Raw genomic sequence first — 13,634 nt, forward strand, 5'->3', positions numbered from 1 at the left:
TCGATCCTAGGACCCCGGGGTTATGATCTGAGCCAAAGGCAGACGCTCAACCATGGAGCCACCCAGGTGCCCCGCATCATACATTTTTAAAGGAGAATACCAAATGGGTTTATTTTGGCTAAGAGACAAAGATGGTATGTATTTTTTCCCGATTCTTTTTTTTTTTAAGATTTTATTTATTTATTCATGAGAGACAGAGAAAGGGAGGCAGAGACACAGAGGGAGCCTGATGTAGGCCTCAATCCCAGGACCCAGAGGTCATGACCTGAGCTGAAGACAGATGCTCAATGGACTGAGCCACCCAGCCGTCCCTTCCCTACTCTTACAAGTGCTGTTGCCTACAGTCCTTCACTGAGTAATTAAAATTGTAAATGAATTTTGCATCACCACTTCACACCACTAGGATTGTTATTATATATATAAAAAAAGAAACTGACAGGTTTTGGTGAGGATTGGACAAATTGAAGCCCTAGTGCGTGGCCGGTGAAATGTAAAGTTGTGCAACTGCTATAGAAAAGAGTGTGCTGGTTTCTTGGAAAGTTAAAAGAAAAAAAAAAAGAATCGTTTTATGATTCAGCAGCTTCACTTCTGGGTATAGACCCAAAAGAATAGAAAGTAAGGACTCAAACAGATATTTGTGCATCCTTGTTCATAACAGCATTGTTTGCAAGGCCAAAAAGTAGAAGTGACCAGAGTAAGCGTCCATCGATGGATGAATGGATAAACAGCATGTAGTATAAACATCTAATGGAATATTATTTAGCCTTAAAAGGGAAAGAAACTCTGACATGTGGTACAACACGGGTGAACCTTGAAGACATGATGCTAAGTGGAATAAGCCAGGCTCAAAAGGATAAATACTGTGTGATTCAATTTACATGAAGGATCTAGAGTAGTCAAATTTATAAGAGACAGGAAGTAAAATGGGACACTTATTGTTTAATGCATACAGTGTTTCATTTTGCAAGATGAAAAATTTCTGGAGACAACCGTGTGAATGCACTTACTGCCGCTGCAGTATGCACTTAAAAATGGCTAAAGCAGTAAATTGTATGCTATATATATCTTACCACAATTAAAAAAATTACTGTTGTATCATATCAATGGATTCTTTTTTTTTTTTTTACTATTTTATTTATTTGACAGAGAGTGAGTGAGCACAAATGGGGAGTGGCAGGCAGAGGGTGAGGAAGAAACAGGCTCCCCACTGAGCAGAAAGCCTGACTTGAGGCTGGATCCCAGGACCCTGGGATCAGGGCCTGAGCCCAAGGCAGATGCTCAACCGACTGAGCCACCCATGCACCCCTATCAGTGGATTCTAACATAAAGAATAAATTGTGAAAAAAAAAAAAAGAATAAATTGTGCTGTGAGTCAAGGTTATGGACAATATTCATCACATTAGTTTGGTATTATTGAAGAGCGAATGCTAATGGAGACTGGATGACAATCTTTTGAAATCTTACGATGGGTAAAGCTGAAAATTATGGTTTTGATCTATCTTAAGGAATCCAGCGGATAGAGGCTGGGATCTGGATTTTTTTTTAATGCAATACTAGATTAAAAAAAAAAAAACAATCCATGTAAATAATCCTTGTTCTAGTTCCACGATTCTAGTTCTAGGTTGTGTATGGATCGGACCATTTATCTGGAGAGAAGGAGATAACATCATGATGATTTCATGCCTTCTTTACTGTACTATATCCGACTCTCACAAATATATTGTATACTGTATAGTCCCAAGATAGGTGGAATGAGCACAGCCCAGGTGAGATGGCCCATAGCACGTGCCCAGGCTAGCCTACGTGCAGAACTTCTTTGGCTGGTGTATAGGAGGTTGACTTTTAGAGCATGTCGTGAGATTTCTAAAGTTTGATGGGATCCTCATTCATTCAGACATTACAATCAAAAGTCACAAGCTTCCATGTGAAGAGCAGTTTGATTTTCTGGTATTTTTTCCCTAGTCGCCGAAACGGTGTCTGGCAGTACTTGGCTCTAGGCCCTTATTTATGTCAACTGGTTGATCAAGTAAGCTCTGAGCTCTGATTCTGAAGAGAAGAACAAAGACTGGGGAATAAATGAGTAATAAATGAGTAGATTGGGTTTCAGTGCAATGTGAGAAAGTAATAGACACTATCCCTGCCATCTCCCTTCACTACTTCTTATCCCATTTTCCATGAGTTGTTGAGAATCATAGTTAAAGGATATTAAGGAACTTCACAGACACAGGGAGAGAAATTATTACCTGTACCGGAAAGACAGATTTCCTTTATCATACAGATTCTCCAGCCTTTTCTGGAAGTGGCGTATTCTCAGATGAAGCCACATCTACTGGCAAGTGAGGAAAGGAACTGTAAATAAATGTGACTGTGCCAGAAAGTGAGGAATTGTTTGGGGTTTTGTGAATAGTGATGTCTAAGCTAAAGCCAAAATGTGGGAATCTACAAACACAGCATTGGACAATTGAAAAGTACGTCAGGGAGCTTGCTATCCCGAATGTTTAGGTGTTTATCCTGAGGTGCCTCCTACTAGAATCTACATCTTCAGGTTCTCATTGAGCATTGCGTTGTATGGAAAGAACAGAACAAGTGAAATGTCCACAAATATAGTACTGGAAAGTTGAATCGCACAATTTCTTGAGGAGCTTCAGGTTCGTTTCATTTCAAATTATGCTACAGAGAAAGGCAATTCCAAACCCCAAAGCCCCACATAGCCATACTGGAGAGACTTCACTAGGTCAATGCACTTTATTAGTTCTACTCAACTAGGGGTTCACATGAACACAACACAGGAGTACACTCCAGACGACCATTTCCTGTTTCTCTTGGAGCTGGCTCTCTGTCACTGCAGGCGTTCATCCTCATAACACACTCAAAATGTGCTAAAGTACTTGACCTTTTGAAACCACTTCTCAGAGCGCCATCAACCAACTTAGCCCACGTTGCCTTTGCATGGTGTTAGGAGAAGAAAGGGAGATGGTGGATGACTAAAATGAATGGGATCAAAATGAGCATTCTTGATTTTGACCTGCAAGGATCAGTATGGAGAAGGTTATATCCTCCTACTCTTGCCTTCTTAGAGAATATTCTTTTAGAATGGCTACTTTTTTGCATTGTGGTAGATGTTGGCTTTCACATCATTATCCAGAGCCATAATATCATCTACGTAAACAGGAACAATTTCCTGAATATTATTTTGCCATCGACAAGTAATAAGGACATAGCCCTGCCTATAAAAAGAGTCATATTCACAGTCTGTCATTTTAGCTCCTCGTGTTAAATTACAATAGACTCCTTCTATTACTTCCTTGCTCCTGTGACATTTCTTAACTCCATTCTTACAAGGCACATGTAAGTTTTTACAGGTCTTTTGCACGTCCTCATATGCTATTTGGAGGAAGAAATGTTCTCTGACACAACTGAAATTGTTGTGAACGTTTTTCATCTTGATTTCTTCAGTACAGTAGGCTGAATCAGTTAGTGGTCTTCCAGGATCGATAATAATACGCCTTAGGAAAGTATCTTTGGTAGGAGGTTTGGCAGGTCCTGGGCTGTATATGTCCCCCAAGTAATCTTCAAACTCTTCTAGCTTTTCATCTGTGAAATCACCAAAGTTCTTCAGAATTATAAATTGCAGTGGCTGCATCATCAGCAGGAGCAGCAGAGCCAGGGGCTGCATGGTGAGCAGAGTCCACATGTCCTTTTGCGGAGACTAGGAGAGATAAGGAGATAAGTGCCACTGCCACAGTGTGTCTGCTTTTGTTCCTCAGCCACATTAACTCCTGCTGTTCTGAGCTCTAAGACTTTGGACAATTTTCAAATTGACAACTCAGAATATATTTCAATATTTCTGAAACGTGGACTGAAAAGTAGCCCATGGTCAGCCTGGAAGACTGTGGACGTGAGAGGAGAAGGTGAAGGGAGAAGGGAGAGAAAAGGAGAGAGGAAGAAACAAGGAAGGTGAGGCAGAGAGCAAGGAGGGGTGGAGGGCAGGCAGGAGGAGACAGGAGCCCAAGGTGGCCGTTGGGGAGAGAGGCCGAGAGGGGCTCTTGGGCTCTTAACCCTCTGGAACAGATGCCTCCCTTCCCTTCTTGGGAGTTGGGAACCTGCACTGCAAAGAGCCTAAGTGACCCCCACACCCACACTCCCTGTTCCGGGAGGACAAAGATTCCTCATCTTGTGACTTCTCTTTCTGCCTGGACTGCAGATGCCCGGGAAGAAGGGATGGAGCCAGGTGGGGCGGTCAGCGGAGCACCACCTGCTGCTGCTTCAGGCGCTTTCACCGCCACCCCTTCCCCTGGGGCTGCTCCGTCCCCTGGGCGGCCTCTCTTGCCTCTCCGGAGAGCTGCGGCGCACCCCGTACCCTGTGGGGTTCCCCATCCTTCCTTGTTCTCTTCGGTAAGCTTCCTAGGCTTCCTGTTTCCGGGGTGACCAGGCTTCACATCCCCAATCTCTCTCCACCCTGCATCGAAGAACTATTTTAAAGCGTTCCTTGCGAGAGCCTGAGCAGTAGCACCGTGTGGCAGGAACGGTGCCCTGCTGCTGGACGGCAGGGCAAAATCGGTCCCTCTCGAGCCAAGTGTCATCTTTCACAGAGAGCCCCAGGGCCTAGCTATCGTTTTCCATTTCTAGTCCAAAGCTGGCTGCTAAGCATTAATTCTCCAAAGAGGCTTTCCTCCCAGAGAGAGGCAGGCACCTGAGGTATGCTGGGGAACAGGCTTCCAGAGCCACCTCTGCCCATGACCTCTTTACCGCGCTCAGTCTTTGGGGTGTCTGGGCCCCAGAGAACGGTTGTTTCTAGCTTTGGCTGGAGAGGTCCTAACACTGAGGGTATTGGCCTCCCCTGCGAGCGCAGGAGCTTGGAGTGGAAAGGGACGAAAACAAGTCTGAGCAGCTGAATACATGCAGTCTTGGGGTCACCCCAAAATAAAATAACAATAACAAATAATCACGGCTAGCATAAGGAGCGGTGATGGGCCCCCCTGTGCTAAGCGCTCTCGTGCACCATCTTCATCTGCCCAACGACATTTGATAAACAGGTTGCTTTTTAGTATTGTTTTTGGTTCTATTGTAATTAGCCTCTCTTGGTGACGGGAAGTCGCTGAAAACCTTACGCTGGCCCCAGCAGCAGCCTGGGCAAACCCGGCTCACGGGCCCTTCTGACGGCCCGTCTCTTCGCTGCTCTAGGGCCTGCACCAGTCCGGTTTCCCCTCCTGGGGCTACTGTGTCCCTCCTCTGCTGTCCTCGTAGCTCTACCAGAAACCGCGAGTGCACGGCCAGGTCTAGAACCGTCCCCGAGCCCTTGGGGCGCCGCGGGGAGGGCTGCCGGCCGAGGCCTAGCTGCACGTTGCAGGAGCAGGTTTTCTTACTCCAAGGCCTTGGCATCAGGAAGTCCCCCCTTAAGGCCACCTGAGGGGTTCCCATTACTCATGACCCAGACACTCTGACTTACGTGGAGATGGAGACAGAGAGCCCCTGATTCCAGGATGGATCTGATCGGTGTCGATGTGAGCAGTCAGAGGAGTCAAGAAATGCAGGTGTTGTGCACACCCGACGGAAGGCTGAAGCAGGAGAGGAGAAGTGGACTGAAAAGGAAAACCGGCGGGTGGACAGGGGAAGGGTGGCCCTCCCTCCCTGCCCTACTCTGAGTCCTCCCTCCCTCCCTGCCTGCCCACAAGCTCATCAGGCCACCCGTGGCCCAGGGAGGCTCTTCAGGAGAGCACCCCGTCATCGTGACCGTCCAGGGAGCTCAGCACACACTCCCGCAAGTGAAAACTTGGAGCCACTGAGGCATCTTGGACTGGAGAGAACCGGACAGCAAGTGCATGGATGGCAGAGCTCAGGCTCCTGCCCAGGACACACCTTGGGCTTGTCTGCGACACCTCCTTGATTTTTTAAAAAAATATTTTTATTTATTTATTCATGAGAGAGAGAGGGAGAGAAGCAGAGGCACAGGCAGAGGGAGAAGCAGGCTCCACGCAGGGAGCCAGATGTGGGACTCGATTCCAGGTCTCCAAAATCATGCCCTGGGCTGAAGGCGGCGTTAAACCGCTGAGCCACCCAGGCTGCCCCCTCCTTGATTTTTATAGCCTAAACTTCTTCTTCTTTTTTTTTTTTAGCCTAAACTTCTTAATCCTATAGTTATGAATTCAACTTGTAGTTTTTGTCCTTGTCAAAATCCTTTCTCATCCTGAAAGTGTATACATTTTCGCTTCTATCCTATTTTACTACTTCTATGGATTTTTTTTTTAATGACTTAAGTCTTTTACCCATCTGGAATTCATTTATTTTGAAGTGTGGTAAGAGATGGGTTTTGTTTTCACATTTGTCCATAATCCCAGTATCAGTTATTTGGGGAATGAAATCCAATCCACTGTCTCATCTCTTATTTATTTATTTAAACAAAACTTTTTAAAAAAACAGTTGATGCTTAACCAACTGTACCATCCAGGTTCCCCTCTCACCTCTAACTTAAAAGTTACCTTATGGGGCCCCTGGGAGGCTTCATTGGTTGAGTGTCTGCCTTTGGTTCAGGTCATGATCCCAGGGTCCTGGGATTGAGCCCTGAGTCGGGCTCACTGCTCAGTGGGGAGCCTGCTTCTCCCTCTCCCCTCTGCTCAGGCTCTCTCTCGATATCTCTGTCTCTCTTTCAAATAAATAAATAAAACCTTTTAAAAAAAATAAAAGTTACCGTATATGTTAAATAATTCTGTTCCTGAACTGTCTATTGTTTTTTGATAGTAGTTTTATCTATTTGTGTGCCAGTGATATGCTTTTCCTTATTCTCATTTGACAAAATATTTTGATATCTAATAAAGCAAACCACATCCATTCCTCTGCTTGTTCAAAAACCAGCACAGAGAGAACAGAAAGTCGATTACTGGTTGCTTGGGGGCAGAAGAGAGGAATGGAGATGAACAGGAAATGAGCAAGACAGACAGACAGACGGAAACAGAAAACACAGAACAGATGGCACCGAATCATGCTCAGGCGGTGTTTCTTAAGTTTTCACCTGGCAGCCTCACAGCAGAACCACCTGGCCTCCCTCTGGATTATAGATTCCTTGGTTTTTCCTCAGACCTCATGAATCAAAATCTTTGTGAATGGGCCCATAAATTTGCACGGTTAACAAATTCACAAGGTGAGTCATAGCCCACTAACGTCGGGGAAGCACTTCCTTATACCCATAAACATGTAACTGATGGTATAGAAAACATCCCCAAGTAGCGTGGAGAGTGTTAGGCCTTCTCAGCAAATGTTTTTGGAAAAAAATTGAGTTGCATTGCTTTTCACCTTTTAGCTGTTGTGAATAACACTGCTTTGAAAGTGGGTGTACAAACATCTGGTTGGGTCCTACTTTTCCTCTCTGCTTGTAAACTTGCTTGGGAGGGTTCGGGAAGCTTAGGTCTATAGGTGGGGAAGAGCCTGAAAGGGACTGTGGGTCCCAGGCCTCTTCTATGACGCAGGTCCTGAGTCCCTGGTCAGGACTCTGTATTTAACCACTATTTTTACAAAAGTAAAAGATTGAGAGGAGTCATGAGCCCCTTAGACGAATATATATTCCAGAGAGATTATTAAATGGTCTTTTAAAAGCAGATTATTTTTAAAATGCAAGATTTTGAACAGATCTTACAATGAGCATCAATGGATTATGATCATAAAATACTTATATAGCTTTAGTCACAAAGGGAAAAACGAAAATTGTATCTTTCAAATTGCTGATAATCATACCTTACAAACTCAATGCTGGTGAGTGTGTACAGTGGGCAATCACACATTTGTGATTAGAATGAAAAAGTTGGCAAATATAACAAAAAGCTTTAAAAAGCTGATTAATTTTCTCTTGTTTTAGGGATCCCTGGGTGGTGCAGCGGTTTGGTGCCTGCCTTTGGCCCAGGGTGCGATCCTGGAGACCCGGGATCGAATCCCACATCAGGCTCCCGGTGCATGGAGCCTGCTTCTCCCTCTGCCTGTGTCTCTGCCTCTCTCTCTCTCTGTGACTATCATAAAAAAAAAAAAAAAAAAAAAATTTTCTCTTGTTTTAATAGGATTCTTTTTGTTTGTTTTTGTTTTCTCTACAACTTTTTTCTTTGCATTTTTTTAATAGATTTTCCTTCACAATGGAGATATAAGGGTGATAAGAGTTTACAAATACTCTCAAAGTAGTAATTCTTTATATAGATACATAGTGGCAAATAAGAATGTTTGTAATTGTTAAGATTATTTTGAGGATACGAGGCCTATCTTTTGCCTACTTCATTTATTTATTTATTTATTTATTTATGATAGTCATACAGAGAGAGAGAGAGGCAGAGACATAGGCAGAGGGAGAAGCAGGCTCCATGCACCGGGAGCCCGATGTGGGATTCGATCCCGGGTCTCCAGGATCGCGCCCTGGGCCAAAGGCAGGTGCCAAACCGCTGCGCCACCCGGGGATCCCCTTTATTTATTTTTTAAAGATTTTATTTATTTATTCATGAGAGATACACAGAGAGAGGCAGGGACCCAGGCAGAGGGAGAAGCAGGCCCCATGCAAGGATCCCGATGTGGGACTCGATCCCAGGACCCCGGGGTCACACCCTGAGCCAAAGGCCGATGCTCAACCGCTGAGCCCCCCAGGTACCCCTATCAAAAGAATATTTTTAAAACAACATTAAGGATATTGAGACAAGTATATATAGTAGAATATTTTTCACAATTTTGGAGTTAAGAAAGGATGTTTTTATTAAACCAAACAAGAGCACAGCCACAAAGAAAATTATTGAAAGACTTGATTACAGACACACAGACTGAATTACATACCCATACACACAAGTACACAGAAACCTCACCCAAAACAGATAATATAATAATAATCCCTAATAACAAAAGACACCCCCCCCTGCAAAAATTTAAAAAGCAACAACTTGGAAAAAAAAATACTTTGAAAACATATTCAGTATAAAATTGCTTCTCAGACTCAGGTGTAAGCAAAGTGTGAGTTTCTTTTCTAAATCCAACATATCTGTACCAAAACCCCAGCTCTTAATGGTGGCAGCAAAATTTTCCTCTGTTAGTATTTTAGATGTCTTCCACCTTTCTTACATAATTAGGAAAATCGAAGTATCTGAATTTGTCCTGGTAAAAGAGAAAGTTCAGCTTTGGCATGTGGGTGTTGAGTGGCGACATCCTCGCAGTTTCTCTTGTTGTTACAAACTGTCTTACTATGGAACACAGTGCTGTTGTTGCCTCACCTTTTAGATAACATTCTTAAAATCTTAACTTTTTAAAAAAAGATTTCATTTATTTATTTGACAGAGAGAGAGAGAGAGAGCGCACAAGCAGGGGGAGCAGTGGGCAGAAGGTGAGGCAGAAGCAGGCTCCCTGCTGAACAGGGCTCCTCGGGGCTCCAGATGCGGGGCTCCATCCCAGGGCTCGATTCCAGGGCTCGATCCCAGGACCCTGACATCATGACCTGAGCTGAAGGCAGCTGCTTAACCCACTGAGCCAACCAGGCACCCCTTAAAATTCTTAACTTAAAAGTCATCATTCAAAAAAAAAAAAAAGTCATCATTCTTAAAACATTTACATCCCTTAGAGCCACCACCAAGACTCCGAAGTATGACAATTTCTTTTGTTATGAAGAATTCTCTTTCTTTTCCAATATTGTACAGCAATAAAAACAAAATGCTCATTTAGGCTTTAACAAAGTATTCTTATTTCCTATGAAATCTGCATTCAATCCATGCATTTCTTAGCTTTTGCATCAGCAACTCACCATGAGGGTGACTCTGCCATGATATAGATACCTTCCCACTAGAAAAGCAAGGCAAGGTCATTTAGCTCCAAAAATTTTAAGGAGCCTGTTTAGATAAAAATACTTTTGATTTTTTTTTAAAGATTTATTTTCAAGCAATCTCCATACCCAGCGTGGGGCCCAAACCTACAACTCAGAGATCAAAAGTGGAGGGCTCCATGGACTGAGCCAGCCAGCTGCTCCTAGATGTGGTTTTATTTTTTTAAATTGTATTTATTTATTTTTATTTATTTTTATTTTTATTTATTTATTTTTTATTTATGATAGTCACATAACTATCACTCAGGGATCCCTATTTTTATTTTTTTTATTATTTTTTTATTTTTATTTTTTTTTTTCTAGATGTGGTTTTAAAATGAAAATGTAGAAGGGCACCTAGGTGGTACAGTCAGTTAAGCTTCCAACTCTTGTTTTCAGCTCAGGTCTTATATCAGGGTCGTGGCGTCAAGCCCTGTGTTGGTCTCTGTGCTCAGCATGGAGTCTGCTTGAGTTTCTCTCTCCTTCTCCCTCTCCCTCTGCCCCTCTTTCTGCATGTGCTCACAGGTATGCACTCTCTCTCTCTCAGATAAATAAAGAAATCCTTGAAAAAAATGAGAATATAAAAAAGGCTTAATACAGTTTTCCAGTCAAGATGGAATAACATGGACCTGATTTACCCTCCCACCTGAAACAATTTTTAAAACGGACAAAATGCGGGCAGCCCCGGTGGTGCAGCGGTTTGGCACCGCCTGCAGCCTGGGGTGTGATCCTGGAGACCCAGGATCAAGTCCCACATCGGGCTCCCTGCATGGAGCCTGCTTCTCCCTCTGCCTGTGTCTCTGCCTCTCTCTCTTGTGTCTCTCACGAATAAATAAATAAAGTCTTAAAAAATAAACTGACAAAATGCTGGAAAAACTACTTTCAAGACACTAACATCAGACAACAAAACACACTGAACTTTGGGAGACAGGAAACTAGCAAGGTGAGCCATACAGTTTGCTTGGGTTCTGCCTTGAGAGAGATTCCAGACAAAAGTGAGGGGATGACAAGCTTAGGAAGAGCCTGGAGACCACGAGACATGAGGAGGAGGAACTGAGGAAATGAGGAGGCCAAGAAATGTGAGTCCATAGGACAAAGTACCAGAAAGGAAAGAGCTGCCTTGAGCAGAGCCTTGAGCTCAAGTATGCAGCAGAGGACTGTTTATCACATGTGGGGGAGAAAACCACCTGCAGCTGGGAAAAATAACTTGTCTACTTGTCTAAAAGGATCAGAGGAAATAGTGCCTTGGCCCATGAGCCAGGCTGGAAAAAGTCAAAATTCATGGGGCATTAGACAGCACTAGGGAAGGTCTTGCCTCAGTAGCAGGGAATAATTAGCCCTAGATCACCACGGATCTGCATCTTCATAACAAATCAAAAGGATTGACGTGGTTCCAAATAGCTGATGTGTATCCCAGAAAAAAGATCAGGGAGGTTTACATGAATACAAGAATATCTTTGTGAGTTAAACCAAGAAGGTGGAATTCACAATGTCTGGCATCTAATCAAAAATTACTAAGCATGAAAGGAAACGAACACAAACCATAATGAGCACACTAATCATCCAATTGAATTAGACCCCAAACAGGCATAGAACAAAGGCATTAAACCTATTATTATGACTGCACTTATGTGCAGAAAATTAATTAGATTCATGGGCAATAGAAAAAAATCAAATTTATAAAGATAAAAACTAAAATGTGTGAGATAAAAAATGCACCAGATGGGATTAATGGCAGATTAGATATTACAGAAGAAAGCTTAGTGAATCTGAAGTTTCCAGAGTTAATTCAAGTGAAACAGAACAAGGAAACAAAGCAGAGTGAAAAGAACATCAGCAGGCTGTAAAATGAATTCAAGCGACCCCAGATGGATAATTTGAGTCTCTGAAAAAGAGAAGCAAAAATTAGGAGAAATAGTGGCCACTTGCAAAAGTTAATGGAGAGTATAAGTTCACAAACCCAAAAAAACCTCAACAAACTCCTAGTACAAAAAAGAAAAAAGAAAGAAAGAAAGAAAGAAAGAAAGAAAGAAAGAAAGAAGAAAAGAAAAGAAAAGAAAAGAAAAGAAAACCGTATCAAGGCACATCATAACCAAATTGGAAAGCAAAAAAAAAAAAAAAATATATATATATATATATATATATATATAATGAAAAGAAAAACCTTAGAAGCAACCTCAGAAAAATAGATATGCTATGGCCAGAGAAACAAAGATAGGAATGTTAGGGGTGACATTAGATTTCTTATCTGAAACAATATATAAGTAAGAGTAGGGTAGGAAAACATTAAAGTACTCTAAGTAAGAAAATTTCAATGCAGAAATTCTATATCTGGCAAAAATATCTTTAAAACCCTAAGGCAGGGATCCCTGGGTGGCGCAGCGGTTTAGCACCTGCCTTTGGCCCAGGGCGCGATCCTGGAGACCCGGGATCGAATCCCACATCGCGCTCCCGGTGCATGGAGCCTGCTTCTCCCTCTGTCTATGTCTCTGCCTCTCTCTCTCTCTCTCTCTCTCTCTCTCTCTGTGACTATCATAAATAAATTAAAAAAAAAAGACTGTTTAAAAAAAATAAAATAAAACCCTAAAGCAGAATAAAAACTTTTTCAGATTGCAGAGTTTAAAGAATGCATCACCAGCAAACTCTCACTACAAGAAAATTTAAAGGAAAGGCAAACAGGCAGAGAGAAAATTAATACCACTTGGAAATGTGAATTTACACAAAAAAATAAAGAAATTATAAATGGTAATTTCATGGCCAAATAAATATTATTCTTTTTCTTACTATTTAAATTTATTTAAGATAAAACAGACTACAGGTGACTGGGTAGCTCAATGGGTTGAGCAACTGACTCTTGATTGCAGCTCAGGTCGTGATCTCAGGGTTGTGAGATTGAGCCCCGTGTCAGGCTCTGTGCTCGGCGCAGAGTCTACTTGTCCGTCTCACTCTCCCTCCTCCTCTGGCCCTCTCTGCCCCTCCCTGTGCTTGTGCACACACACACACACTCTCTCACTCTCTCTCTCTCTCTCAAATAAGTAAAATAAAATAAAATAAAATAAAATAAAATAAAATAAGACACACTAAACTAGTAGCAATGTGTAATGGGATTTGTAACCTATTTCAAAATAAGATGCATGGTGAACAATAACATAAAATCTGAGAGGAGAGGAAGGAATATAAGTATATTATCCTAAGGTTTTTATACTGTAAGTGAAACAGTACAATATCAGTTGAAAGTAGACTATGATAAGTCATAGACATACACGGTAAAGCCTCATGCAACCACTTAATTAAAACCAAGAGCTAGGGGATCCCTGGGTGGCGCAGCGGTTTGGCGCCTGCCTTTGGCCCGGGGCGCGATCCTGGAGACCCGAGATCGAATCCCACATCTGGCTCCCGGTGCATGGAGCCTGCTTCTCCCTCTGCCTGTGTCTCTGCGCCTCTCTCTCTCTGTGACTATCATAAATAAATAAAAATTAAAAAATATATATATATAAAAAAATAAAACCAAGAGCTATAGCTAAAAGCTAAAAAGCCAACAAAGGAGATAGAAATGGATAGAAATTTTAAAAAAAATTGGTAAATCAAGTGCAGGAAAAGGAAGCAAAGGATAGAGGAGACAAAAAATAAATAGCAAGAGTTAGACTACAACTAACCTGTATCAATAATCTCATTAAATACAAATAATCTTAGCATACCAATTAAAAGCTAGTGATAGACTGGATTAAAAAACAAATTTCAATATACATCTTCTACAAGAAATACACTTTATAGGAAGATAAAAATAGGTCAACAATAAAGGAAGTGGAAACATATACTGTAC

At 42.2% G+C, this 13,634-nt stretch overlaps 1 protein-coding gene and 1 long non-coding RNA gene across 5 annotated transcripts in view; one reads left to right on the forward strand and one right to left on the reverse strand.

Annotated features, from left to right (window-relative positions):
• Positions 1-13,634, forward strand: part of LOC140602727 (uncharacterized) — a 60,359-nt gene that overhangs the window by 24,765 nt on the left and 21,960 nt on the right. The gene's annotated exons all lie outside the window — the stretch shown is intronic.
• Positions 2,731-5,619, reverse strand: RNASE9 (ribonuclease A family member 9 (inactive)). Its single transcript, XM_072772685.1, has 2 exons — positions 5,450-5,619; positions 2,731-3,709 (listed from the first exon to the last, which is right to left on the reverse strand). The coding sequence occupies exon 2, from the start codon at positions 3,692-3,694 to the stop codon at positions 3,098-3,100; it is 597 nt and encodes a 198-aa protein (XP_072628786.1). The 5' UTR covers positions 3,695-3,709; positions 5,450-5,619; the 3' UTR covers positions 2,731-3,097.

This window comes from Canis lupus, chromosome 13 (assembly GCF_048164855.1).
Source record: "Canis lupus baileyi chromosome 13, mCanLup2.hap1, whole genome shotgun sequence".
Lineage (NCBI taxonomy): Eukaryota > Metazoa > Chordata > Mammalia > Carnivora > Canidae > Canis > Canis lupus.